Source organism: Notolabrus celidotus, chromosome 23 (genome assembly GCF_009762535.1).
Source record: "Notolabrus celidotus isolate fNotCel1 chromosome 23, fNotCel1.pri, whole genome shotgun sequence".
Taxonomy (NCBI): domain Eukaryota; kingdom Metazoa; phylum Chordata; class Actinopteri; order Labriformes; family Labridae; genus Notolabrus; species Notolabrus celidotus.
Genome location: NC_048294.1, coordinates 19,495,883 through 19,521,647, shown reverse-complemented (window position 1 = coordinate 19,521,647; position 25,765 = coordinate 19,495,883). Strand labels below are relative to the sequence as shown.

General features: G+C 41.3%; 1 protein-coding gene and 1 long non-coding RNA gene across 9 annotated transcripts in view; both read right to left on the bottom strand.

Moving 5' to 3' along the window:
* Positions 1-10,563, bottom strand: part of camk2d1 (calcium/calmodulin-dependent protein kinase (CaM kinase) II delta 1) — a 100,605-nt gene extending 90,042 nt beyond the window's left edge. For 3 of the 6 annotated variants that reach the window (XM_034676656.1, XM_034676655.1, XM_034676660.1), the window contains exons 1-2: positions 10,229-10,562; positions 6,091-6,186 (exon numbers count right to left, since the gene is read on the bottom strand). In XM_034676656.1, the coding sequence (XP_034532547.1) occupies positions 6,091-6,186; positions 10,229-10,289 (157 nt within the window). In that variant the 5' untranslated portion in view covers positions 10,290-10,562. Of the gene's footprint in view, positions 1-6,090; positions 6,187-10,228 lie in introns of all 6 variants that reach the window. The other 3 variants (XM_034676659.1, XM_034676658.1, XM_034676657.1) reach the window with 2 other exon arrangements.
* A 948-nt stretch (positions 10,564-11,511) lies between these two features.
* LOC117807446 lies at positions 11,512-17,287 on the bottom strand. 3 transcript variants are annotated; one of them, XR_004629971.1, is made up of 5 exons: positions 17,158-17,287; positions 16,409-16,464; positions 15,769-15,906; positions 15,597-15,690; positions 11,512-11,921 (listed from the first exon to the last, which is right to left on the bottom strand). It is a non-coding gene; the product is annotated as an uncharacterized LOC117807446 (long non-coding RNA). The 3 variants fall into 3 exon arrangements; XR_004629970.1 differs by lacking the exon at positions 15,597-15,690 and having other exon boundaries at positions 15,709-15,906; XR_004629969.1 differs by lacking the exon at positions 15,597-15,690 and having other exon boundaries at positions 15,727-15,906.
* Between the last annotated feature and the right edge of the window lie 8,478 nt (positions 17,288-25,765).

Below are 25,765 nucleotides of genomic sequence, written 5' to 3'. Positions count from 1 at the left end.
TTTTAATTCTGACCAACAGACGAGTCTTAAGATAAGAAAACAATCCAAAAGAGCATAATTAATTTAACACAAGTAAACACAGGATCACAGAGTCTGCAGGTAAACCAATTAGTTTAACCGACTAGTTATTCTGGGGCCGACTTGCGAGGGTGACGATGATAAATCCTTTCTATGTGATGATATGTTTCACATATCATCTGTGCACTGCAAAAAAACTCAAACAATCAAAACCCAAAAATCAATCCATAGATTTTTATTAGACTGGGTTAGACCGTACTCTATGTTCTATCATTAACAAAGACCCAAGATCAAGACAGGGTAAGATCCAGTCCCATCTTACAGACAGGACTCAGTCTGATCTCATCTTAATCCACCATGAGCAGAGCACTTTGCAACACTTTGCAAGTTACAGTGGCAAGAACAAACTTCCTTTAACAGGCAGAAACCTCCAGCAGGACCAGACTCATGTTAGACACACATCTGCTGAGACCATGTTGGAGAGAGGGATAGAGGGAGATGAAGAGAGAGAGGTGACAGTGGTGAGATGGATTGTAGTAGTTGTAGCAGCTGGAGTCTGGCACTTCCTTGAACAGGCATAAACCTCGAGCAGAACCAGACTCCTGTTAGACAGGTATCTGCTGGGACCGAGTTGGAGAGAGGGATAGAGGGAGATGAGTCTTATGCTAAGATATTACAAGCCAAATATAATCTTCTTGATCACTTTTTGAAAAAAGTATCACATTCTCAAAGCTTTTGGAACACTGCTGCGCTCCTTACTGTCACTCCTCCATCACCGACCAATCAAATTTGAGAAGGGGCGGGAATACTGAAACCAACTGTTTCATCAATTTTCACGTGTTGCTTAATTCTTCATATAAAAGTAAAGTGGAAGCATCCAAATGATTTAAAGAAGACTTCAGAGTCACTGCGCTTTGAAAGGGACGTCGCAGGCGGTAGAAACACTGTTAGTGGAAACAGGCCCTAATGGTTATTTATATCAGGCTCTGCATCAAACTTAATCCAGACCTGTAAAAGAATCTATTTACTTCATCACAGAAATACTTTATTATTATAACTTGTTGTGTCATGTTTGAAATGACAAAGCGATATCTGAATGACTTCTATGTCCGGCTCATTAAAGGGAAACCGAGTCATAAAATCCGCTGTATCCCCGTGCAGAGAGTATGCAGCGAGGGATTTCATAATAAATAGAGACATGAGATTAAAATGTTGTAAAATATTGAAGTGCAGTGGGCCCGCAGTGTTTGAAGGAAGCAATTAGATCAGAGGACGCTTTCTGCCTGAGAGAGCGGCGACTACTTAAACGATGACAGAGGCTCGAGGACGTCCTCCGAGGGCGTGATGAGTCATCACTTCTGCTTGTTTCAACAGCTCGCTGGTCATACAAGACGCGGGGCCATGTGGGTCAGGGAGGCCTGGAGGCTGAGACACACACAGAGACCATTTGGATCACACACACACACACACACACACACACACACACACACACACACACACACACAAACACACACACACACACACACTATATATATATATATATCTCTTGATCCCTCTCTTTCATGTCTGGTCTTAGCAGCGTGTTGTGTAAATGGCGTGTTGAGCCCCTGACATTAGCTGCTAAGCCAACCGCTGGCACACACACGCACATACAGACACACACACACACACACACAGACCAGCTGGTGATACTGTATTCAGATGCACTGTAGACCTGTTTGTATGTGCACAGAGGACTATAGAGGTTTAGTGTATATGCTGTGGAGCTTTGTAATAAAGAAAGGAGACATGATCACACATCCTTATCTTAACATTTCATCACGGCTCATTTAAAGCTCCACAGATCGAGGTTTCTACGTCTGCTCCCTCGCTTTAAAGGATTTATATCATGTTGATTTTTTCACATATTATCGGACTAAAAATCTTTTCTCTGGCTTTGTTTTCCAGGCGACACATTTCCGTTCCCAGCCTGGCTGATTTCCTTTTTTATCTGGATTCCTGAGTGAAACAGTTTTAATCGTGAAGCCATGGCCACAGCTGACACAGGTCTCCAAATAAACCTTGGGGTGAGAGGTCAGGTCGTCGACTCTGTGGCCGGCTTACAGCTGACACACAAAGCTCTGAGATGTGGAGCCACAGTTAGGTTCTGTTTTAACTTGCAGCCTCTTTTCAATGAATAAATGATGACTGCTCATTGTTCGGTTAAATGTGTCCGAGCTGAGTGATTCAGTGACACCGACATTGTCGTGCAGTTGAACAATTAACAGCAGCAAGACTATAACATACTTCAACGCCTATATTACCCCACAGGCTATATTTAGCTCTCCATCTCTTTTGTTTCCATGGGAATGGAGAGCTCATGGTGAGCGGCTGGGGCCTCAGGTATTTTCCAGAGGCTGAGGAGAGAAAAAAACAAAACAACAGAATGGTCCGTCTCCTGAACCGAGGCCGGCTTTTCCACAGCATGGTGGGTTTGTCAAGTGATCATTTCCACTCGGCTGAGTCCAAGCATCGCTGGGTCTGTGTTCAACCGCTGTCCTAGTTTCCCTCCAAACATACGCGCGTGGTGCCATCAGAGTGCACACGTCCAGAACAGACATCTGGAGAATGCTTTACACGCTCTACGCTCATTCCGGGGTAAGGAACGATAGTCTGAAGGAGAGGATTCAGGAAAAGGACTACAATGTGTGTCAAAAAAATTGTTCTAAAACACCTTGTTCATTTGAAATAAGAAGAAAAGGAGTCACTTTGGAGCACAGGAGCCTCGTGCACAAAGGCAAAGAGCTGGACTTGACTCCAATCTGTAGCCCCTTGGTGCATGTCTACCTAAGGCCAAAAAACCTCTCCTGATTTATCCCTCACTGTGAATCTCTTCTATAGAAATTGTAAATAAAACAGCAAAATCTACTAAATCTGGCCTGTCACGTCCTTCAAAAAGTTACTAACCATAGACCTTTCTGGAGTCCCTGAGCTCCCTTGTCTCATAGGTTCCTCTGGATCTGTGCTGCTGTGGACATGCCAGACTCCAGCTGCTACAACTACTACAATCCGTCTCACCACTATCACCTCTCTCTCTTCATCTCCCTCTATCCCTCTCTCCAACATGGTCTCAGCAGATGTGTGTCTAACATGAGTCTGGTCCTGCTGGAGGTTTCTGCCTGTTAAAGGAAGTTTGTCTGTTTGTATGGTCTAGACCTGCTCTGTTTGTTAGAGTCTTCAGATAAGATTTGTTGGGATTTGGCAGATTTTCTAACGACATAGAATCATGTGCACAGGATCCATAAACTGATAAAAGTTCACTTTAAATACTCAGAGTGTTGATGTGGATGAATACTGAGCCCTCCATGCCATCACAAACTCTTCCTCCTGCTGGATTCAAACGCTCTGCTGTGCTGCAGTCACATCGATGATCCCTGGAAGCCCTCGCTCTGTGTTTGGAGTGACGCCAGCTTTTACAGCAGCATTAAACCTCTCTGATGGGATGGAGCTTCCTGTTTAGGATTTCTCCTCACGCAGCAGCGGCAGAGCTGGCTGTGACCCAGGGGTTTCCCTTCACTGAACGTGACCTTCAATTCAGCCCGCCTGCTTTAATATCATCAGGACTGGACTGTATCTGTCAGCCTGGGGGCAGATCGGCCTGCACTTCTGTTGTGTGAAAACCACAGTGATGTGTTAAGATGCTGTAATGTGACAATTTTTAGCTTGAAATGAATCAGAAATTAAAAAAAAACATAGGTTCCTTTTTTACAACTTTCTGACTCATAATGTCTCATTCTTTGGGATGTTGGTCAATACCGTGGGAGGCTAGTGTTTATAACCGGAGGTGAGCTGGTGTGTGATCATGTGGCTAACGAGTTGAAGGTGGTGACCACAGAGCAGCAAGGTCAACACATAGACTGTATAAATAATGGACGTAGTATTCGTGACATCTCCCGTCTGTTTCTGAAGCCCTGTTTTGAAGCCAATCATTGGCGGCAGCCATTTTGGAAATGCTGAACTCAACTTCTGTCGAGCTAGTGTGAGGTAAACAGGTGGGCTTTGAGCCTCCTCGCCAACAGCTACAGTGTTCCCTCCTGTCAATTAAGTCAGCTGTGCCTCTCATAATGGAAAACTCGTAATTCTAATATCTTTGAAACTGCTGCATTATGAAAAAATTCACCCCCGTACAGTGTGTTGATGGAGAAATGAGTTATCCAGACTACACTCATTTTTTGTACCAGGCTGTAAACATGTTTATTTCTGCTGCAAAGATCGTCTTCTTTGAATTGGTGTGTATGTGGTTTCTGTGTATGGGCTTCATATTTTAAGACCGGAGGTTGCCGTTTGGGTCAACACAGTAAAACTACATTTGTTTGATAACATTTGTAGAGTGGGTCAAAGGTCGAGGATCAGTACGAGTGTACTTTAGATAACTTTTGGTTTCTCTTCCAACTGAGAGCTAATTGTGTTCACATACCTTAAACTCTGAAAGTTTATTTTCTTCATCTGACTATCACACACTTTGAGATTAAGAAACAAACAGAGCTGTGAAGTTTTTAATTGAAGGATCCTCCGGAAACCTTCACGATAACAACGCATCAATCAAACTGTGGTTAACCCTGAAAGTTTCTGTGATTTGCAGGAGAGTGTTTCATGTGTGAATGAGGCTCTGAGCATGTTTTTAAAGAGTAGGATTAATGTTTGCATTTCCTGTTTTCTGAAAAGTTGGCCTTCAGCTTCTACAAAGACCAGAGCTACTTTGATGATGAACACGCTCACAACCTCTCTCTTACACACACACACACACACACACACACTCACACACACACTCACACACACACACACACACACACACACACACACACACACACACACACACGGACACGGACACGGACACGGACACGGACACGGACACACACACACCTCTACTTCATCTCATGTTTCCATTTCACCCTCATTTTCTCCTTCAGGTGAGAGCGGCTCGCGCTCGGCCGGGGCATTCAGCCAAAGCAATCCCAGTGTGGAATCAATCATGGAGTCCTTCTATAAACATCTCTCTCTCTGTCTCTCTTGTCTCTCTCTCTCTCTCTCTCTCTCTCTTGTCTCTCTCTCTCTCTCTCTCTCTCCCTCTCTCCCCCTCTCTCCCTCCCCTCTCTCTCCCCTCCTTCTCCTCCCTCCTCCTCCCTTCTCCCTCCTCCTCCTCCCTCTCTCTCCCCCTCTCTCCCCTCTCTCCCTCTCTCTCCCTCCTGTCTCTCCCCCTCTCTCCCTCTCTCTCCCCTCCCTCCTCTCTCTCCCCCCTCTCTCTCCCTCCTCCTTTCATCGCTCATGTTTTCTCCTAACCTCTGCAGCAACTACAATAGTTACATACGGAAATAGCTCTCTCTTTAAGCTTTGTGAATGAACAGAGAAGCTGTTGTATAAAGTAAACGAGTGCTCTCTTCCTCCATTTGTTTCAGTGTACCCCTTTTTTTGTTTGTCATTGACGCTGTGAGGAATCCCCTGCTTCCCCCACGAGACTCCAACATCTGTCACCGCGGCTGTGTGCCTTCCCTTGCCTGTCTCCTCTTGTGTTTTTGTGTGTGTTTTTGTGAGCTCCCCCGTCAGCCCATTAGGGTTTTGTGCGATGATCAATCAGCAGCACAACATCCAGGCAGCGGCCCACGCTGCACAGATCATGATGGAGCGAATAAAAACAGGTACAGAGGGAGAGATAAAAGACTTTGTGCCGAACACATGCACGACAGGAAAAACTCTGAGCACGGTGCGTTCACTGGCTCATGTTTGAATGTGAAAGACAGCGCTGTGAGTCATGTACAGCTCATATCAGAGAGTGAGTCACAAAAGGAGCTGCCGGCCCCCTTCATGTCGGTGCCACTTTGATGAAAGGAGTTTCAAAAAAGGGGAAGTAATGGAAAGTGAAAGAGAATTTAAAAAGCTGAGGTTGAATGCGACCATTGACTTCGACTCCTGACATCAGAGGGAGAGGCGTGAGAAGAAGTGTGTGCTGTCAGAAGTCCCTGTTTGACCTCCTGTCATGGCTTTGAGTGTTGATGTATGACGGCAGCGTTTTAAAGTTAAAGAACGAGCACTCACCTCGAGCCGACAGCTTCTTGGTGTTGATTATTTTGGCGGCGTATTCCTGCCCCGTGGAGATCTTCATGCAGCGTCTCACCACAGAGAAAGCTCCCTGAGGAAGAGTTGGAGAAGATGGTAAGATTAAATCCAAACATGCAAACAATAATCACACTCTCCAAAAAACATGCTCAGAGCCTCATTCACACATGCACCACACTCCTGAAAATCACAGAATATTTCAGGGTTGGTTACATGTGTGAACGCAAACATCCCGACTTTCTCCTGCCGGCCTCCTGTGAGATCTCTGCAAGTAGTCATTTATATCCTGTGTGCTAACTACGCACATGCAGACAAATAAATCCTTAAATCCTTCTTTTGTGTGTTTTGTTCTCCTCCGCCTGTGTTTCTTGCACTCTTCTTGTCTTCCACAAGACTATATCTAGTGCTTCAGACCATCAAGCTAACCCGGGACTTCCCCCACATCCATGTCCGGTCGGTCTCTGATCCACTGCCGTCTGGCTCCGCTCTCTCTTGTCCGTCAACACCTACTGGCTGCGTTGTTCAGAATGCAGCACGGAGCAGGACCGCCGGACAGCTGGAGTCATGTAACCTCTGACCTGTTGACTCCAGGCCTGGCTCCGCTCATCATTACGGTTTGTTGTTGTAGTTAAGTGAAATACGATCTGTTGATAACACAGAGTGTTTTATTCTGAAAATTAACCGGATGTTATCATTTTGTTTTGGTGCCTGACTTCCTGTCCCGCTCCATCTGCTCTGTTGAGATTGATGCGTCATGCTCCGGCATCAAGCAAAAATAGAAGTCTTGCGTATCTGATCTGGAGGGCTCTGACCTGCCGGAACGCAACAGAGCTGATCCAGTGGAAGTTAACACATTGACTAGAATAGAAACCTATCAGATCTGGTGTTATGACAGATCGGAGATTGACTGGACATGGATCCGGTGGAATTTGGCCATCGGATCATTTGTGATCTCCTCTGTGGACCCTCCTTCCTCATTCTCATCAGCTTAGAGCAGAAAACAATCACTGAGCTGGCAGCTTCTCATGTTAGCCGCACTGAGGGTCACTTTTACTGTTTCAAATGACAAACTTCACATAGATCATAGAGACTGGTGCTAATTAATGCTAATGTCTGGAGTGACTCAGAGAGAAACCAATGTGAAACTAAAAGCTCGCTGCAGGCTGTGCCCACATATTCTTGTATAAAACTAAAAAAATTTGTTTTGTTTTTTTGTGGTCTAAAAATGCCACAGAGTGAGACATTGTGTCTGTAGAGGATCTCAATAAATCAATTTACAGATTTACACTGTTTTCCTAATTTCTGATGTAGATCAATAGTTTTGAGTTCATTGAGATGAAGTAAAAGTAATTATGTCAGGTCTGCTGACTGATGACATTTCTGAACAGCAGGCACATGTCAGGTAAATATTGTATGAGTGGGTGTTTGGTAGACTCCTGATATTTAAGGACTGGCATGAACTTGTTGCTGAGTGTTTGCTCACATTGGTTGTGATTTGGCACTACATTCAAAGAGAGACTTACTAATTGGCAAACAGGAGCAGAACAAATGTGAGTTTAAAATTAAATACTTCATGCAGGAGTTTCTGAGTACTGCAGGTCTCCTCTTCTTTCCCCTCACATGTGTTCATGGATGCTTCTTTCTAAATGTAACATACTGCAGCATTTTAAAACAGCTGAGTGAGTGAGGGTCTGTTTTATTTTGAAAGGATTCACATCTGTTGTAAATGAAAAGAATCCTGCCCTGAACAGGTAAAGCAAGGAGCTGTCAAACAAGCCCACTCTCTGCACACCTGCAGAGTCCTGACAGAAAGAGGAGTGATCAACAAAACATGAGGAAGTTGCAGAGGAGACCTGAATTTTATTCTATTATATAAATAAAAACTTTTTAAAAAGTCTGTTTTTTTTCTGGAAATTTGATATTTATTCTACAATAATCATAGTAAGGGGTGAATGAGTGAAGTTTGAAGCAAGCAAATAAGATATCAATGCACTGCTCACCCCTCCTGTTAGTGAAAGTATGGTGGCCTTAGAGGACAAGAAGCTCCTGTGATGCATGATAGTTTTTACCATCAAAATGTCTTTCAATACAATTTCTTTAGCAGCAGGAGGGAGGATTGTGTTTGTTTGTGTACCCTGGAGTTCAATGTTTGCTGCTGTTTTATCTTAACATGTATCAATATTGCTTGATTTTACTCACATTTAAATTCAAATTCTAGTATCGTGACAACCCTGGTGCTGAAAACATGTTCTTTTATGAATGGAGACACGAAACACATTTTCACTCTTAAGATAAATCTTGCATTCTTGCACGGATCCCTTCAATGATGTCGAACAAACACAGTTCAAAACACATCTTATGACTTGCACTGATTAGCTTTCGTAAATGCTCCACATATAGCCACACAGTGCAAGTAACTGAATGTATACGTCTCTAAAGAATGAAAAAATGCACCGACACTTCCTCCTGACACTCACTTTCTGCTAAACAGGCTGCCAGAACACCCAGAATCTAAACTGCTATGGGAGTCTCTTTGTGGTACACATTCACTAAACCTTCAGGTGGCACAGCAGGAAGTCTTTCTCCTCAGACTTTGTTCCTCAGACTCCAACCTGCTTTTAGCAACATTCCTGAAGACACAGTTAGGCAATGAGTGATGTAATCTTTGCTTTTCAGTCGATGCGAGGAATGGCTGATGAAGTAAGGTCGCTATCTGGGCAGAGTACACTCCTGTGATCGATTTCCCAATAAACCTAGATGTCTGATAAGTTTGTGATTGATATCTACTCAAACTAGCTTTGTTATTTTATCTAAAGCCAAGCAAGCGAGGAGAGCCACGCCTTACAGGGGCTACATGCAGACCATCCATGTAAAAATGAGACATTGCTTTAATCTGGACTTTACAACTTGCACAGAACGTAAAAAACTGGGGAGTAAAACATGCATTCAATTTGAATGAGATGTTTTCTATGACCATTCACATATCAGAACGTGCAAGCACAGCTCCAATTACATTAAATCAGTTCCTTATACACATAATGTTGATAACAGAGCCCAGAGTCAAATCTAAAAGGGGGAATCCCTGCATGTCTTTGCTGCTTCTGACACTCACACCAAACTCCATCCACATTTCTGCATGTTTTTACTTGCCTGGCACGCTGCCAGAGGAATAAGCTTGCAAGGGCATGAATTATGAGTACTGCTGAATTATAACGCAAAATGTAATAATTCGGCATCACTTCTACTCCACATAATGGTGTTTCTATTTAAAGGAAGTACACTTTTAAACTGGTATGTTGGATTATTTGACACATTCTTGCTCCCAATTTCCTGAGAGAGCCATCACAGGTGTGGAGAGAGACTCCTTGCTGACCTGCTGCTCTTCAAATGACACTCGCACCAAATTCCATTCAAATGTCGGCTTGTTTATACTTGTTTCCATACAGCCAGAGGTGAAGCTGGAGCATTAATTGTGATTCTTAAGAAAATCACCCCTGCTAAAAGGAATTCAGTGTGCTCTCTTGTGCTCTCAGTGAAGTTTTCTTAAATTTTTTTTTACTTTAAACTCAGTAATCATGCGAAGTTTCTGCAGCGGACTGAGAGACGCTGTTTGCGCGACAAACCAAACTGTGTTCACTTTCTGCTTGTTTTCACTTGCCTGGCTCGTCTCCGTGTTTACGCGGTAGTAGAAGCATAAATCATGATGTTGGTTAATCATCACATGCCACATAAATATTCGGCATGCTTTGCAAAGATATCAACAATGTCTCCTCTCAGTTATTGAACTTAATTTGGAGACTGTCTCCTTTCTTAAAAAGGCGCATTGGGCGTTAACGGAGAGGGGGGGTGCAGATTCAGAAAGTTGAGATAAACAGGAGGGATTGCGAGAGTTTGTTAGCATCTCCTCAACGCTTTTGCTTTCATTAAAGACAAACTGTGAGAAAATATGAGGATTTCTTTGAATGACAGATCTCGCGACGCTCTGCAGACGCGCGCAAGGTGCGGACAGGTAGGCGGACCGGAGGTCGCTGCAACAGATCTAATCACTGAAAGTAAAAGCAGGGGTAATAAAGCTTCACCCTCTCTGTGTTTTTGATAAAACTGAAGGTAACTCACTTCCCCAGCTCCTCGTACAGCTGGTACTCATCGGTGAACCGCGTACAGGTCGTTGAAGCCATGTTCAGGTGAGCAGCGGAGACTTGGGAAACAGGAAAGCCTTTAATATTCTCCACAAATCCTTTTCTCCTCTCTGCGTTCCAAAGTGCCACTTGTCGCCTTCCGGAGAAGAAAATAAAAGGTTTAATTTCACAAAGAGTCCCCGTGGATGGTCTCAGTCTTCCTGAAGCCTGGGTCCAGATCCTGGTTTTTACTCCTGGAGTTGACAGAGACGTCGCGACCTGCTGTTGTGTGGGTCTCTACACTGACACTTGGATTAGTTGACCACAGTCAAGACGCATTTTTACATACGTATCACACATCCGCTGCCAGATTTACAAAATAAAAGACCGACTTATTCTGCTGTTATCAAATCAATTCAGGCAGGATGTTGTTGTTTTTTTAGAATTTAATGAAATATGATAAAACCCCTGTCAAGTTTTATTTCCTTGAAAATAAATAAATAAACAATTTCATCATTATTCCGATTTTAAAGTGTCTTGTGTTGATGTTTTTATCGTCATTGATTTTTGTAATATCCTCTTCCCTTTTCTCTATATTTGTTGATGCACTTTGAATTATCTCTGTGTTATACAAAGTAAATTAATTTGTCTTGTTTACAACATTTAAAACTTGATTTCTGTGCTGTTGCCACTATGTTGTCATTACTTAGAGTTCCAATAAAATGTCCTCCATACACGTTATTTTCTAAAACTTTCTTTTCTTTTATTCAAACAAAAAACATCATTATTTGGTACAAAGCTTAAGTAGCCTAATTCATTTTCAATGAAATAAATGAACCTCAGGAAGTTTTACATTTCTGAAATCTTAATTTTGGTCTTTTTAAAAGAAGTAAAAAACGTTGCAGGAGCTTGACATTTACATCTGCATTTGAGGAACTTTTCACCCTTTAAATTGATAACTGAATATAAACCATATAAGAAAATCATCATTCTTGTCTAATACTGTCAGTGGTATAACTTTTGTTTCTTAGCCTGTTCACTTAAATGCCACAGGGGAATTTTTGTGTGTCATTTATTGAGTCACAGTGCGACTTTAAAATGAACTGTCACGTTATAGATTTGGGTTAAAACTCATTTTTACATTTTTGTTTCGTTTGTAAAAGTTAAAAAATATTTGAAAGCATTTAAAAAGACACCAAGGTTCAACAGAGGAATACTGCCGTGACTGTATTAACTGTATGAACTTAATAAAGATAAAATGACTAAAAAAGTGGACGAAAAGTTACAATTCCAATGTTTGAGTGTTTATTCAATGTTGTGAAACTCTACCCTGAATTTTATGGCACAAATTCAATCTACATGTTTTTCCTTTTTTTTTTAAATAAAGTAATACTTCGAGGTGCTATACTTCTCACTTATCGTTTACAAATATCCACATTAGACTTTAATTCGTATTTTATTTGAAAGGTTTCCTCGCTTTATGATGTCCAGCTTCATAAAAATGCCTTCTTTCTCCGCTCTTCCTTGTTGAACCCGCTTCACTTTGGCACCATCTGGTGGCGGTGAGGTGACCCTGCTCTCATCCAGCTGCTGTGGAGTCACAGCTGAGACTGTGGAGCTCTCACGAGCCTCTGAAAACCCAGAGAACCACATCTCCGTAAACAGGTCAGCCACACGGAGCTATTCCTGCTTCTGTGGAGGAGAAGAGGACAATACAGCAAAGTTAGAAATATCTCTAAAGACAAACAAACTCACATCACAGTGTACTTTTATTTTCCTGCAGTAGGTACTTAAAATGGTAACAACGATTTCAGACTGCAAGCTGGAAAAAAGCTTCTCAACTTCATTTCCCAGAAACCTTTGTAGTAGGACTACTTCTTTATCAGCAGAGTTCAGTGAGTGTGACTTTCTGATCTTTGCTCTGGGTGAGTTTCAAACAAGGACAAAAAAAAGTTTGATTCAGGTTGCCTCATAAATACTGTCTCAAATGTTTCTTTTTTACCCATCCTATCTTCAAATTACCCGACATCTTCCTGCAGAGTGACATGACTAAAGTTAGTCCGCCTGAGTCTGTGATTAGAGCATAGACTGTATAAATAATGGACGTAGTATCCGTGACGTCACCCGTCTGTTTCTGAAGCGTTGTTTTGAAGCCAATTGTCGGCGGGAGCCATATTGGAAATGCTGAACTCAACCTAATGTCTGTTGAGTTAGTGTGAGGTAAAGAGGCGGGCTTTGAGCCTCCTCTCCAACAGCTACAGTGTTCCCACCTGTCAATCAAGTCAGCTGTGCCTCTGACTAAAAACTGGTAATCTTAATATCTTTGAAATTGATTCGTTATTAAAAGATTCACCCCCCATACAGTGTGTGCCAATCGAGAAATGATCTATCCAGACTACAGTCATTTTTTGTACCAGACTGTAAACATGTTTATTTCTGCTGTAAAGATCAGCTTTTTTGAATTGGTGTGTATGTGGTTTCCGGTACTTCCAGAGCCAGCCTCAAGTGGACACTCAAGAAACTGCACTTTTCAACACTTCCGCTTTAGCTTCTGGAGGCGGCTGGAGGTTGCCACTTAGATTAGAGCTGCTCCTGTGCTGTTGAGAATTCACAGACTGTTGCAAGATCATATTAACTAATCAGAATCAAGTATCAAACAGCCCTTATGCTGCATTCACGTGGTGTTGAACACATCGGGGAGATGAGTTTTTATGTCAGAAAATGCAGGAGAACATGCTCAAGTCAGAACATCAACTTGGAAACTTGGGCAAGAATGGGCCAGCAATGTTTTGCTTCAATATGATTTGTAATATTGTATCTACATTAGTGACATAGACTAATTAGCAATGTTATTTTATAACTTTTGTGTGGTATCAAATCAAGTATCAATCAATCAAATACTAATCAATCAAATCACAAATGAAGAAAAGCATTTATCAGCATCCCACCTAAATTAAACGGTCAGGTAATGTTAAACCAGGCTTTCCAAATTGAAAACACGTGAGCATGCTAAAGTGAGAAGATCGGCTTCTCAACTGTGAAACTGGGACCATCCGAGTAGCACATGAATGCAGCATGATGTCACAAAGAACATGAATCTGATTGGAGGGGAGATGTCAAATTCAAATGTGTATGTAAGCGAACTTTGATAAATGCATTGCAGTCAAGCAGGAACCTCTGGCCGCGAGAATTGAAGCCAGTGTGAAAGTGTTACAAACTGCAGTTCATCAAGTGTCCACTTGAGGCTGGCTCCGGAAGTACCGGAAACCACATACACACCCATTTAAAAAGCCGATCTTTACAGCAGAAATAAACATGTTTACAGTCTGGTACAAAAAACAAGTTTAATCTGGATAGCTCATTTCTCTTTCAGCACACACTGTACAGGAGGTTTTTTTCATAACGTGACAGTTCAGAAGATATTAAAATTGCGAGTTTTCCATTATGAGAGACACAGCTGACTTGACTGACAGACAGGAACACTGCAGCTGTTTGTGAGGAGGCTCAAAGCCCACCTCTTTACCCTGATTAAAAGTGGAATTAAAAAACAAAGCTCATAAAGACTGAAGCTCCTCAAACTGACTGGAGTTTATTCTTGTAGCTTCCTCCTTGACCTCTTCAGCCTTCTGCTGACACCTCCTCCATGATCTTTGACCTCTTGCTGTGACCGGTCTGGTGTTTTAGCTGCAGGCTTTGATTGTTGCAGCTTCCCACCAAGAGCACAAATATACGGATGCTATTTATGTTGAGTATTCTTTCTGAGGGAGAGAGTAAACCTGCGTACTACTACACCTGGAATAAGTTGTGATATTAAGAGATTAAAGTCATAACAGTACAAGGCTGGAGACTGAGAACATATCAGAAGAACAAACAAGTGATAAAAGGTGGAAGATTATCTAAAAGCCACGTTAAAAGAGTTTTTAAATCACCTTAAATTAAAGATTCGAGGACGTTGTCAGCAGCAGGTTCTCGTTGCATGACCTGAGAGGTCGTGTTGTAATGTCCAGGGTTAAAGCTCAAACATATAACCAAGGGCTGAGACATGTCCTGCTGTAGAAGTAATGAAACAAGTCTTTAAATCACTCCTAAGTTTAATTATTGGTGAGGCTTAAACTGGAGCAACGTCAGACCACTCTCCTTCAGAGTCCTGAAACATGGTCGGGACACACTGTACGGGGCTGAATTTATTGATAACACTGGTTCAGAATATATTAAGATGATGAGTTTTGCCCAAATAAGGGAATGGCTGACTTGACTGAGAGGCCGGAACACTGTACCTGTTGGCGAGGAGGCTCAAAGCCAAGCTCTTTACCTCATTGTAGCTTGACAGAAGTTAGGTTGAGTTCTGCATTTCCAATCTAGCTCCCGCCAACGATTGGCTTCCAAACAGCGCTCAGGAACAGACAGGTGACGTCACAGATACTATGTCCATTAGTTATACAGTCTAGGATTCGTATCCTTGGTATAAAGTATATTGTTACTGTGTTTTAAATAAATAAAATGTATGATTATTAGTACTATTATTATCATTATTATTATTATTATTATTACATTTTTATTATTATTACTATTATTACTATCATTATATTTCATTTTTTAGATTATTTTTAATATCATTTATATATGTGTTTTGAGTCATTCTACAGTTATTATTTTTGTTATTTAATTTATTTTGCATGCTCTTTTAAAATTGAATTTTTATTTCACTTTCTATGGTTGTATTTGTATCCTCCTGTCTTCTCATCTCTTTAACCTTTTTGTTGTTTCGGTGTGCATCAGTCTCACTTTTGCTTGTCTGAAAGCATCTGTTTAAATAAAGTTTACTTTAATTTGTTGACTCCATGCTCTGATGGTGACCTGAAGGCAGCACAGTGCTTCCTGAAGACTCACACTCACACATCAGGTCAGACATTAGCGGGACGCTCAGCTGATTAAAGGAATCAGGTCAGGGTATTTCTGGAGCTCCTTTAAAGATCCATTTGAATCAGAATGAGGTCTTATAATCTGAATTGAATCAATAAAAGAGTCATTAAAAAGAACATTTAGAAAAAAAAAGCAGTGTCATATCATCTTACTGAAGCTCCGGCTCTAACATGGGAGAGGAGAGTGATCGGGTTCACCTTGCACACCTGCTGTAAATCTCCATTAATCCCAAATTAGCTTTAATCTGCTCTAATCCAGCAATCAGGGAGTGCAGTCAGTGTAGTAAACTAGCGTCCTGTCAGGTGTGTTATACGGTGTGTCTGTGTGTCTGTGTGTGTGTGTATGTGTGTGTGTGTGTGTGTGTGTTATAAAGTTGAGCTGTGTGTGTGTGTGTTGTAGTGTTGATGTGTGTGTGTGTGTGTGTTCTATCATTAGATCACTTACACATAATGCTGTCTGAGTGCGTGCTGTTAAAAAGAGACCTCACTCTCGTTCAGCTGAACTCAGAGCTGCGTTACAGCTTCTTACTCATAGATATCTGCACATAGAGACACACGTGTAACAGAAAACACACTCAGCTGTCAGGATCCATCAGCATCAGCATCAGCACCGTGACCTTAACCATGAGCTTCTTTAAGGAGCAGAAATCACAGCAGCACAGATTCTCCTGAGCCTCTGCTGCCCTCTGGTGGTGGGACAGAAAACAGATATCCAGACGCTCTCCGCTCTTTCCTCCTGCTTTGTTTTTTGATTCCTGATGGAATACAAATACAAAAGGCCTCAGATACCTCTGTTTAATTAGCATAAATAAGATCATGAAGCCAGATTATAACACACATTAATAGATGCAGAACGACGAGAGGAGGCGTTTAAAATATTCCCTCTTAAATACTTCAAAAAGGCCAAGTTTAGATAGAATCAGAGGATCTTTACATGTTTATATTTTAAGAAAATGGACAAAACTCTAAAAATAGAGAAACTATCAATTTCTAAAAGTGCAACATGAGTAATTTCACTTCGACTGTGTTATTTGATCTCTTTTACTTTTTATATCATTCTGTGAAAACACTAATTGTGTAGATGAATAAAAGTTTTTCACTTCTCTTTGTTTTCCAGCTTTATATCCATAATATTTTACTGCACACGACAGGAAGAGGGAGCTGTTCCTCATGCTAAAGTAAAACCAGATCTCTGAAATTTGGTGAAGACACATGAAGGAAGGAGAGGAAGAAATCATCATGGGCGTCAACTCTTACCTGCCTCCATGATGATGATGATGATGATGTCACAGCAGAGTCACCTGAATCAGGACCTGCAGAAACAGAACGTTTCCTCAGCTTGATTCTAGTTTTACATCTCTGCTGTGACTGACCTGTTTTTGGAAGAGCCACCCAAGTAGAAAACAAGAAGTAAAACATTTTTAACTTTGTTCATAACATCTAAATTTAAATATTTGGACATCTCTGTATTAGGATAAAGCACAAGACAGATTAATCAGATTGTTTGTTTACTGCGTATGAAGAATAGCCAGTCATATTTTCAACTTCTTGATTTTGTTGTTGTAATAACTGTATTTATATTAAGGTTACTTTAGTATAATTTTTTTGTTTATTTTATTATTAATATAAATCGCTTTATGTATCCTTTAATTCTACGTTTTTAATTAATTTGTGATATTTAAACTTTTTTTTCTTGTTCATTTTTCTTGTGTATTTTTTAAATTCTGAAAATAAATAAATAAACACATAAGCTATAAGAATAAAGACTTCATTGAGACATAAACTTATCTTTGCAGTTAAGAAAACAGGACAGCAGTACAGCTGTTTCCTTAGACTTATGTTCCTTAGACTTGTGTTTGTGCACGTTTTAAGTATGATTGCAAAATGTGCACAGTGACAGACAAATTTACTAAGATTAACTCCAGAACAAGATATGGGGGCAACTTTGCTCCTAAATTCTGACATATCTTATATGTAACTCTCACAACAGATGAGATGATCCTCACCATGAGCTTCACAACCATTGCATTAGTTTGTCTCCAGAACGCATGAAACATGCCCAACACAAACTTTTCCAGGACAAGCCATGTATCATCTTCATCTTCATCTTCTTCTTCTTCTTCTTCTTCTTCTTCTTCTTCTACTTCTTCTTCTACTATTAATCATCATACTGACAAATAACAGCCATGTAAAAGAAGCAACACTGCCACCTACTGATGAAACCTCATCAGGCAAAGAGCAGAGTTAATCACATTTCTGTTCTGATGACATTTCAAAGTTGTCTCATAGCTCTTACAACATAAGAAAACACAGACAGTCACGTAGCAGGAAGAACATCTAACATTACATGTAATAAAGATCCTAAACATGAACCCTCTCATTGTTTCCAACCTTACACACTAATAATATGTTTGTTCCAATCTGTGAACTGTAACAATGGATGACGCGTCCCCACCTCTTTTTGACCCCTTCCTTTATCCAAAGCACACTTTAACTTACTGATACTTACTGAATAGTCATCGTCCAGTCCTTGGGTGGGTCCAGTCCTCAGCGTCACAGATTCTTGTGTGGGTTTGAAGCAGACACTCATGGTAATGGAAAGTTCAATGACTCTTGTGTTAGTGTTTGTTACATTTCCTTTCACGGTTCCTCCTCTACTGTAATAATCCAGTGCACACAACACTGCATGAGCTTCATTGGTCAACACAGCTGTCAATCATAACCTTAATATGGAAGAGGGTTTCTAGATTTCTGTCTTTAAGATCAAAACCCACATTCTGGAATTCTCTCTTTAAGGTCAAAGACAACATCCTAGATTTCTGTCTTTAAGATCAAAAACAACATTCTAGAATTCTGCCTTTAAGATCAGAGACCACATTCTAGAATTCTGTCTTTGATGTTAGAATTCTGAGAGAAAAGTCAACATTCTAACGAAGAGTCAGATCTAAACTGATCCTACTGTATACCCCTCTTTATAGCATAAATAACTAATTCAAAGTAAACTAGTCATAAAAACACTGGGACATAAAGGCAGATTTAATGCTATATTGTTTTTGCGTCAGACTTTTGCTCTGTGTAACTTTGTGATTGCAATCCAATCTTTCAGTTTGAGATATCTGTGAAGGCAGACATCTTGTTTACAAATCATCTCAACAGGTAGAAAATCAGCAGGCCCAGGCTATAATCTGCTGCAAACTTTGACTACAGTTCTGCTCGTGGCTCTTAAGAGAAACCATCTTTTGAGAGACATGTCTTTGACGTACATATTTTGATTCTGAAGTCTGACCATTGTCCCGTCTGTTAACATGGAGGAGGCGGTCTGAATGACATGTCCTGCAGCCAGTCAGCAGGGGGAGCTCCAAGTATTTTGGCTTCATCTTGACGGAGCTGTCACATCACTCATCTTATATTTATGTTTCAAACAATACACAACCTCAGCACACACAATGTTTACTGTAACTGACATCCAAACAAGAAGTAACAGAAGATGATGAGTGACAATGGCAGCGTGGACTCCCCTCCCACAGCCCTCACAGCTCACAGGTGGCCTCATGTTCCTCACAGTCATTAAACAAACTGTGGATATATACTGTAACATGCATTGGGACATATTCCTTCACTTAGCGCTGGCCTGAGCTGCAGACAGCATGTGGAGCTCATATAAAAAGACAATCCAATCCTCCATCTGGAGCAGGGAGAGGCCTGGAGAGGAGGTCAGTGTGGAGCCCTGGGAGGCTGCAGGAGAGGCAGCTTTTACTGCGGCACTAAAACTTCTCTCACACGTACTGTAGTTATATAACAGATGGAGTCTGACACGTACGGGGTTTCAAGGCCAATAACTGTGGTTATATAGATGATTTGTTCTTGCACATGAAGTTTGAGTTCCACACCTACGAACCTGATATCAGGTTTTCAATAAATAATATTTAAAACTCTCAGCTGTTGCTCATCTCTGAGAGTTTTTCGCTGTATTTCTGTTTATTCAAAGAAATGTTTTACCTCAGAAAAAAATCCTCACATCTCCTGAAGGTTTGTTTCTAATCTGTGTCTGAGTGATGGAGGTTTCTGCTTTTACTTAAAAACGTGTCTCATTTTATGTAAAACTGGAAATACCCTCTAAATAAGCTCCAAAACTGCAGTTCAGAATTTTCCAGAACAAAACTTTTCCACAACTTTGTGGCACGTCGAGCTTACAAGGTACCCGTAACATTCAGTTACCATGGTTGGAAACTTTTCTATCAGCAGTCTGGGGATTTCTACATTATTAGATCAATCAAGGGATAACCCACCAAAACTGAATGTTCTCTTTCCCTTGTTTTGCTTAAAAGCTGTCCGTTCTTAAAGGGATAGTTCTGCTGTTTTCAAGAGGTTCTTGTCCATAAGTGATCAAAAAGAGGAGATCTTTGTTGAGAAAGTGTCTGGAGAAACAGAACAGAAGCTAGACTATCAACCTCATATGCAATGTCTAAGGTGCAGAGTAGCCTCCATCCACTAGCCGGGGCTACCACTCCAGTTAATGACTACATAACGCACTAAAGCTCTACTACCTGGATGTAAACGAGCACAGATGACAGATATCATCATGTAGCATGGCATGGTTTGTCAGTATGTTGATCTATAGATGGAGACAAAGTTGTATGTAGGCTGTGTCTGGTTAAACCGACACATAACCACTCCACCAGAGCAATGAGGAACCAGCACAGGCATGAGGATGATGAAGGCTGCTGGAGCTAGCTCTGCTAGTGGTAGACACATTCGGCAAACCAATCTAACATTGTTTACCTCCTGCGTTCATGTTTTGGATAAATTGTGTTTAGTTTGTCTCTTTTCTGAGTGTTTTCTTACCTGCAGACGGTCAATTAGTCAGAATTGAAATCACCATGTGGATGATGAGGAAATTAATCGCTATGAAACATTCATAGTTATAACCGTACGCTGACGATACTCTTTTCTTTTTTGCAGCAGGTAAACCAAATCAGATTAAGAGAAGATTGTCAAGTGTTAAATTTCAAAGAAATAACAGGAATAGCTAAAGGTTATGGGGATTTGGGCAAGGTTTTGGACTTTTCAACTATAAGAAAGATTCAGACATTCTTTGAACTCTCTAGATAAATCAGACATGACTTTTTTAAACAGCTCTCATAAAAAAAACTTTTATAGATGTTACAGTTTCCCTGAAAGAGGCCTGGTCTTAGGAAGAAGCTTCAGCCTCATATGTTTATAACATTAGACACGGCTTCAGCAGCTAAACTCTAATTATTTAATCCAAACCACACTGATCAGAGCAGACCTGGCTAGACACTCTTACTCTCAGACACACTCACACACCTTCCACACTCCACAGGGAAATAAATGGAAAGGTGATCTTGAAGCTTTCGCCATGACATCATGAAGAACTGCAGCCCAGGATCCTCCAATCTTCCATTGCCTCTGATTTCCCCCGCACACCCGGCATGTGACAGGTGGAGAGGGTTAGAGTCTCACAGCTGAAATGAATCCAATCTTTTTCTTCCATTACTGCCAGAGAAGAAGAAGAAAGAGGGGGAGGAGGTTTATGAAGGGCTTCAGTCAGGACTGTGAACAGCTGAGAGGTCTGGCCCGATGCCACGTGGGGGGAATGTCATTTTCCCTGATCTTCACTGACTTCCCTCCTCTTCTTTCTCCTTTACTTTTTTAAGATTTTACCACGTTCACCAGAATTTTCATCTAATTTCTAGTCGAAAAACTCATATGAGTGTGTTTTTTTATTTTAAACACTTCACAAACTCACCCCTGAATAAATAAACATGATCATAATTACCTCTCCATGCTTGCCTGACTCTTCTGTGTATAGTTATTTTCCCCGCTTGCCTGCTTTGAGCTCCGGCCGCTCCTCTCTGTGTGTCTGTCTAATTGTATGGTGTAGAGAAAAACCTCAGTTTACATATCGATCCATCACACGACATGACCCAGAGTTAACACCAGGTTGAAGAGGAGGTGAAGGTCCAGCTGTGGCACATCAACTCCAACTGGGTCTGACACACAGGCCTCCAACTCCCCCCTGAGGGCGACCTACTGAGGAGACCGTGGGAGGGATTCACATCTTACTTACTTCTGTTACCTCTGCAAGAAAGCTTTTCCAACAGCTGATGCAAACACACTCAATTCCACCAAAGTTGACAAGTCAATATTTCTGGAAATGCCAAAAGAAGTTAGGCAGTCAGAAAGGTTGCAAACCAACTCCAAGATCACAGTGAACAAGGAGGGAAAAGCCTATTTTGCAGCTGTTGGTTCAGAAGTAATCTTGCTGCAAAGCCCAAATTATATTCATAAGAAGAAACAGGCTACTTTAAAATGTCTAAAATAAATGCAACAAAATAAACATGCTGTAAATGAATGAATGTGCAGCAAATATAATGAATGGTAAAAAGCCAAAAACACATAAACTTTGAAAACAACTGAAGGAGGAACGCTGTAGATCCGGACATTACCACAGGAGTGTTGATGGCCTTTAGACATGTGCACTGGAATAACTTTATTATTGTTGATTACACATTATTACCCAGCTTTCTTGATGCTTAATTCTGATTGGTCAAAACCCCTTGACAACAGTTATTAACTTTCAACAACATGAGCAACACCAGAGGCAAACTGATCATACATCATGTCAAATTAATCCACAGAAAAGAGTTCTGGCACATTTAGCTGTTTGTTGACACCATAGACCGTAAGGTGAGGTAAAACCACTAGCTTCTGTTCGCATCAAAGCAATGTGGCTAAAATGCTAGTTTTCTTTAGCATGCTAAATCAGCAGAATACAGATATTTTCATATTGGATCCTGTCTGGCAATATTAGCAACGAGGGGAGCAGGTGAGAGAAACTTTAGGTTAGCGATCTCTGCAAAGAAACTCAAACCATGAGTGGTGGTGATGATGGCAGCAGTGTTTACAGTTGTGACATTAGTTTATTTTTAAAGGTGTGTGAACTGCAGAGCTCAGAGAAGAAGGAGAGCTGAATGAGGACAGTTTTATGTTAAATCCACCACAACAGGCAGATAAGAATCCATCACCATGGAACGATAACTGATGAGAAATCACTGGGACTATTTTTAAAAACTGTATCATTCATTTTAGATCAATAAAATAATCTTTAATCAATCTTTTCTGCCATCTTGTTTGAATTTAAAGTTAGTTGCTGGTTAATAAGCCCTCTTGTCTCACCCTTTCGGGATTCTAAAAGTCAGATATGATGCAAATTCAAAGACATGGTTGTTTCTCCAAGATATTGCTTGGTTTGTTGCTGTGGTATTTCAGGATTGGAGCTACAAAATGGAACACTTTTTTCTATTTCGTCATTTTGACCCAAAAATATACAAATATTAAAGTGCCCAGGTTTAATAATAAAAAAAATGTACCTGTAGAAACAAAGGCAAAAAACTACGACATCAAGGCCTGAGGCGACACCTGAAATCTTGCAAATTTAATCCAGGAGTGATTGCTTTTGCTGGACGAAATGACACAGCTAAAGCTCAGGAACAAGATTGTGTTACTCTGAAAGTCAGTGCACACAAATAATGACATCAGGTCATCATTAAAAGTTGTTGAGTATCCAACACCTCATTTATATCACATCATTATTCAAAGTAATCGGGCAAAGCAGCGAGTCAGGAAATTAAACACACAACAATCCACTCAGCAGGTGGAGGGTGAGCTCATATTCCTGCCCTCATGTTGTAGTATTAACTTTAATCAAATGAAGATGTGACTGTGTGTATTTGAACAGTGAGGAGGAGACAAGCTGAACAAACAAAGGATGTAACAATGTTCTGTCTTCACTCATAGACTGTTTTTGTCTCTGATTTCACTCTAACATGAAAATACTGAAGAGGAATAATACAATTTTTGGTACTTGAGTCTGAGTAGTATCGACCAATCAGGTGCAGCAGGCTTTGGTGTCTGCAGGAAAAAAAATGTCTCTATGGAGAGCAAAAGCAGGAGGAACACAATCCAGCGTAATGACATCCCGGCCCCCATGGTTATTAATCTGAGGAGGATTTCTTTCTCTCTATAAACAGATATCTACAAGAAGAGCAGTTAACAATCTGTTCCAGATCAAACATTTACACTGAGACACAAATCTGCTTGATGCTGTGTCAATAAAGACGATCAGCGTTTAGATTTCCTGACTTCCTGGAATGCATCAGAAATGATGGATCCCACCTCCATTCAACAAACAAACATTGTAAAAGTAGTTTTCTTCTCCTCCTGAGGACAGACCTGACAAAGCTTGACTTTTGACTAATCTGCATCATGATGTTTTTATTTCAGCAAACTTAAGACCTGTAATTACAAGAACATCAGTTTCTGTTTCAGGTTCGTACTAATGAAGGAAGCCAGAGTGAAGACTCTGTGTGACTTACTGTTTACAGTGAATGTGAGACTCACCACAAACAGATGAATGCTGACAAGCTCAATATAAATACAGGTATTTTGTGCTCGTCCTGCAGCTCTAAATAAATCTTAACATTAACACCTAATGATCTGGATTAGTTTGTGTTGGTCTGAGCTAAAGTTTAATGTGTTACAAGCTTCAACAGGAACACTCAGACAACCATCCCGGGTCATTAAAAGACAGTACTAGCTTTAAATCTGTTAGTGCTACATCTACATCATTATTATAATGACTGTTTATTACACCGTCGATTATTAGGGGTGACAGATGAGCCTCAACAGGACTGTCAGGGCCTCGGCTTTTTACAGAGCAACTGAGACAGAGTGAGTTATAGATGATTGGTATTTGTTTATGTGTACACTCTGAGGATGTGTTACACTTTCACAGTGTGGTATAAATGTTTTGAAGTGTTTAACAAAGAAATAAATCCCTCACTGTGTTTGATTTGAGAGTGTTGACAGGCTGCATGGCTGCAGGTAAATCACAGACTATCCTCTGCAGTCTCCTTAAACTGAAGGAGAGAAGACGATAAAACTCTTGAGTCAAAAGGAAGAAGAATTTGGGACATTAGGGTGGCAGTTTGTGTGCCTTGGTGTATACTGCTTCTGAGAGATAGATGACGATCTGTTTGGATGATTCAGGCCTTTCTTTAAACACAGCTGGCACGCCGACAAAACCCCCACAGGTCTGGACTTGAGCAAAACCTACGCAGGACCTCCGCTGAGCGAAGCAGAGGGAGAATCAGAGAAAACTGACAGCAGGCAAAAGTTTGTAAGAATAATGACGGCATGAAAGAAGAGGAAACTGTCTGCAAGAGGATGAATGAGGGCAATAAGAATAATGAGAGGGAGAGGAAGAAAGAGGAAGATATTAAGGGAGTGGTCCCCGGGAAGCAGGGATGTAATAAAAAGGATAAAGTGGGAGATCTCTACTGAGGGCCAGGAGAAGTTCCAGTTGTGCATGGCTGAAATTGCTCATTACAGGAAATCCCCCCGTCATGAGAGAGACGAGCAGCCAACAGAGGCTGTCCATCAAACTAATGCTCGGCTCTGTCTTCCATCACAGACTTAAAACCCTCTCACAGGCTTCAATACATGTCACAGTCGCTCAGGCTCATGTTGGTGGATCTGTAATTGCTGGAGCACAGAGTGTGTTTTCCAGCAGGGACATCATGTTCTCTGTTTGAGTCGGCTCTTCTGTTTCATACAGGAAAAAGGACGCTGCATCTTTTCTGTTCTCTGCAGAGTATTTAGTCCACTTCCTCGGCAGGACTTCCTCTTACGTCACCGTCGAACATGACAGCCGAGGTTCTACACTCGCTTTGAAATGATCCCGACTATGCCTTCAGTTTGGAATGTCCCACTTTTGCCAAGAAGCTGGAGACTCAGCCTGCAGAGCGTAATACTCTGAGAGCATGCTCTGCAAGCGTTAAATGTGTTCTGGCAGTTTGGGTGGTGTTCACAAGATATTTTGTGGATTATGTATTAATTCTGATGCTTTTGGACAACAGCTGCTTGATATTTGTCTTGTTTTTCATCACTTGACTTTTGGAAAGACGCTTCAGAGCCCAAAACGGCTTAGTCATGGTGTTCACATGTAGGTCTTGGCAGCGAGGGGGTCAGCTCTTTCCAGCTGGCTGCACTTAATTCGGTTAACTTTCACCTTGATCATGCAAGAACCCAAACTACACGTCTTACATGATGCCACTGCTGAAAGAAAACCGACACAGTTCAGCAAAGTCGTACTGCCACACGTCACTTTGATGTCAGCTCTGCCATCCGTCAGGTCTGTTTTCTCATATCAGTCCCAATGAGCTCTAATGGGCACTCTTAATGTGCGGCTGCAGGACAAGGGAGCTTGATGTATTGCTCTGCAGCTCGGTTACAGAGAAAAAAAAGTGCCCGCGGTTTTCCCCATAAGAGGGATGCTAATGCCCGTAACTGAAAGCAAATGTGGATTCACAGAGAATCCAGGGTTTAACTGTTCCTGCGGCCCGTGGGAGAGGAAATTTAGCCCGACATAGCAAAATAAGAATCTGATCTTCACTAACTCAGCTGTAGCTGGTAATATATGGAGGGCATACCCCATGTTTTACGGTCAGGAGTGAAACCAAGCTCATGGACAGGTAAAGTCTGCTTCCCATGGGTACAATCTGTCCTGAGGACACAAATCAAAGTGAAGGA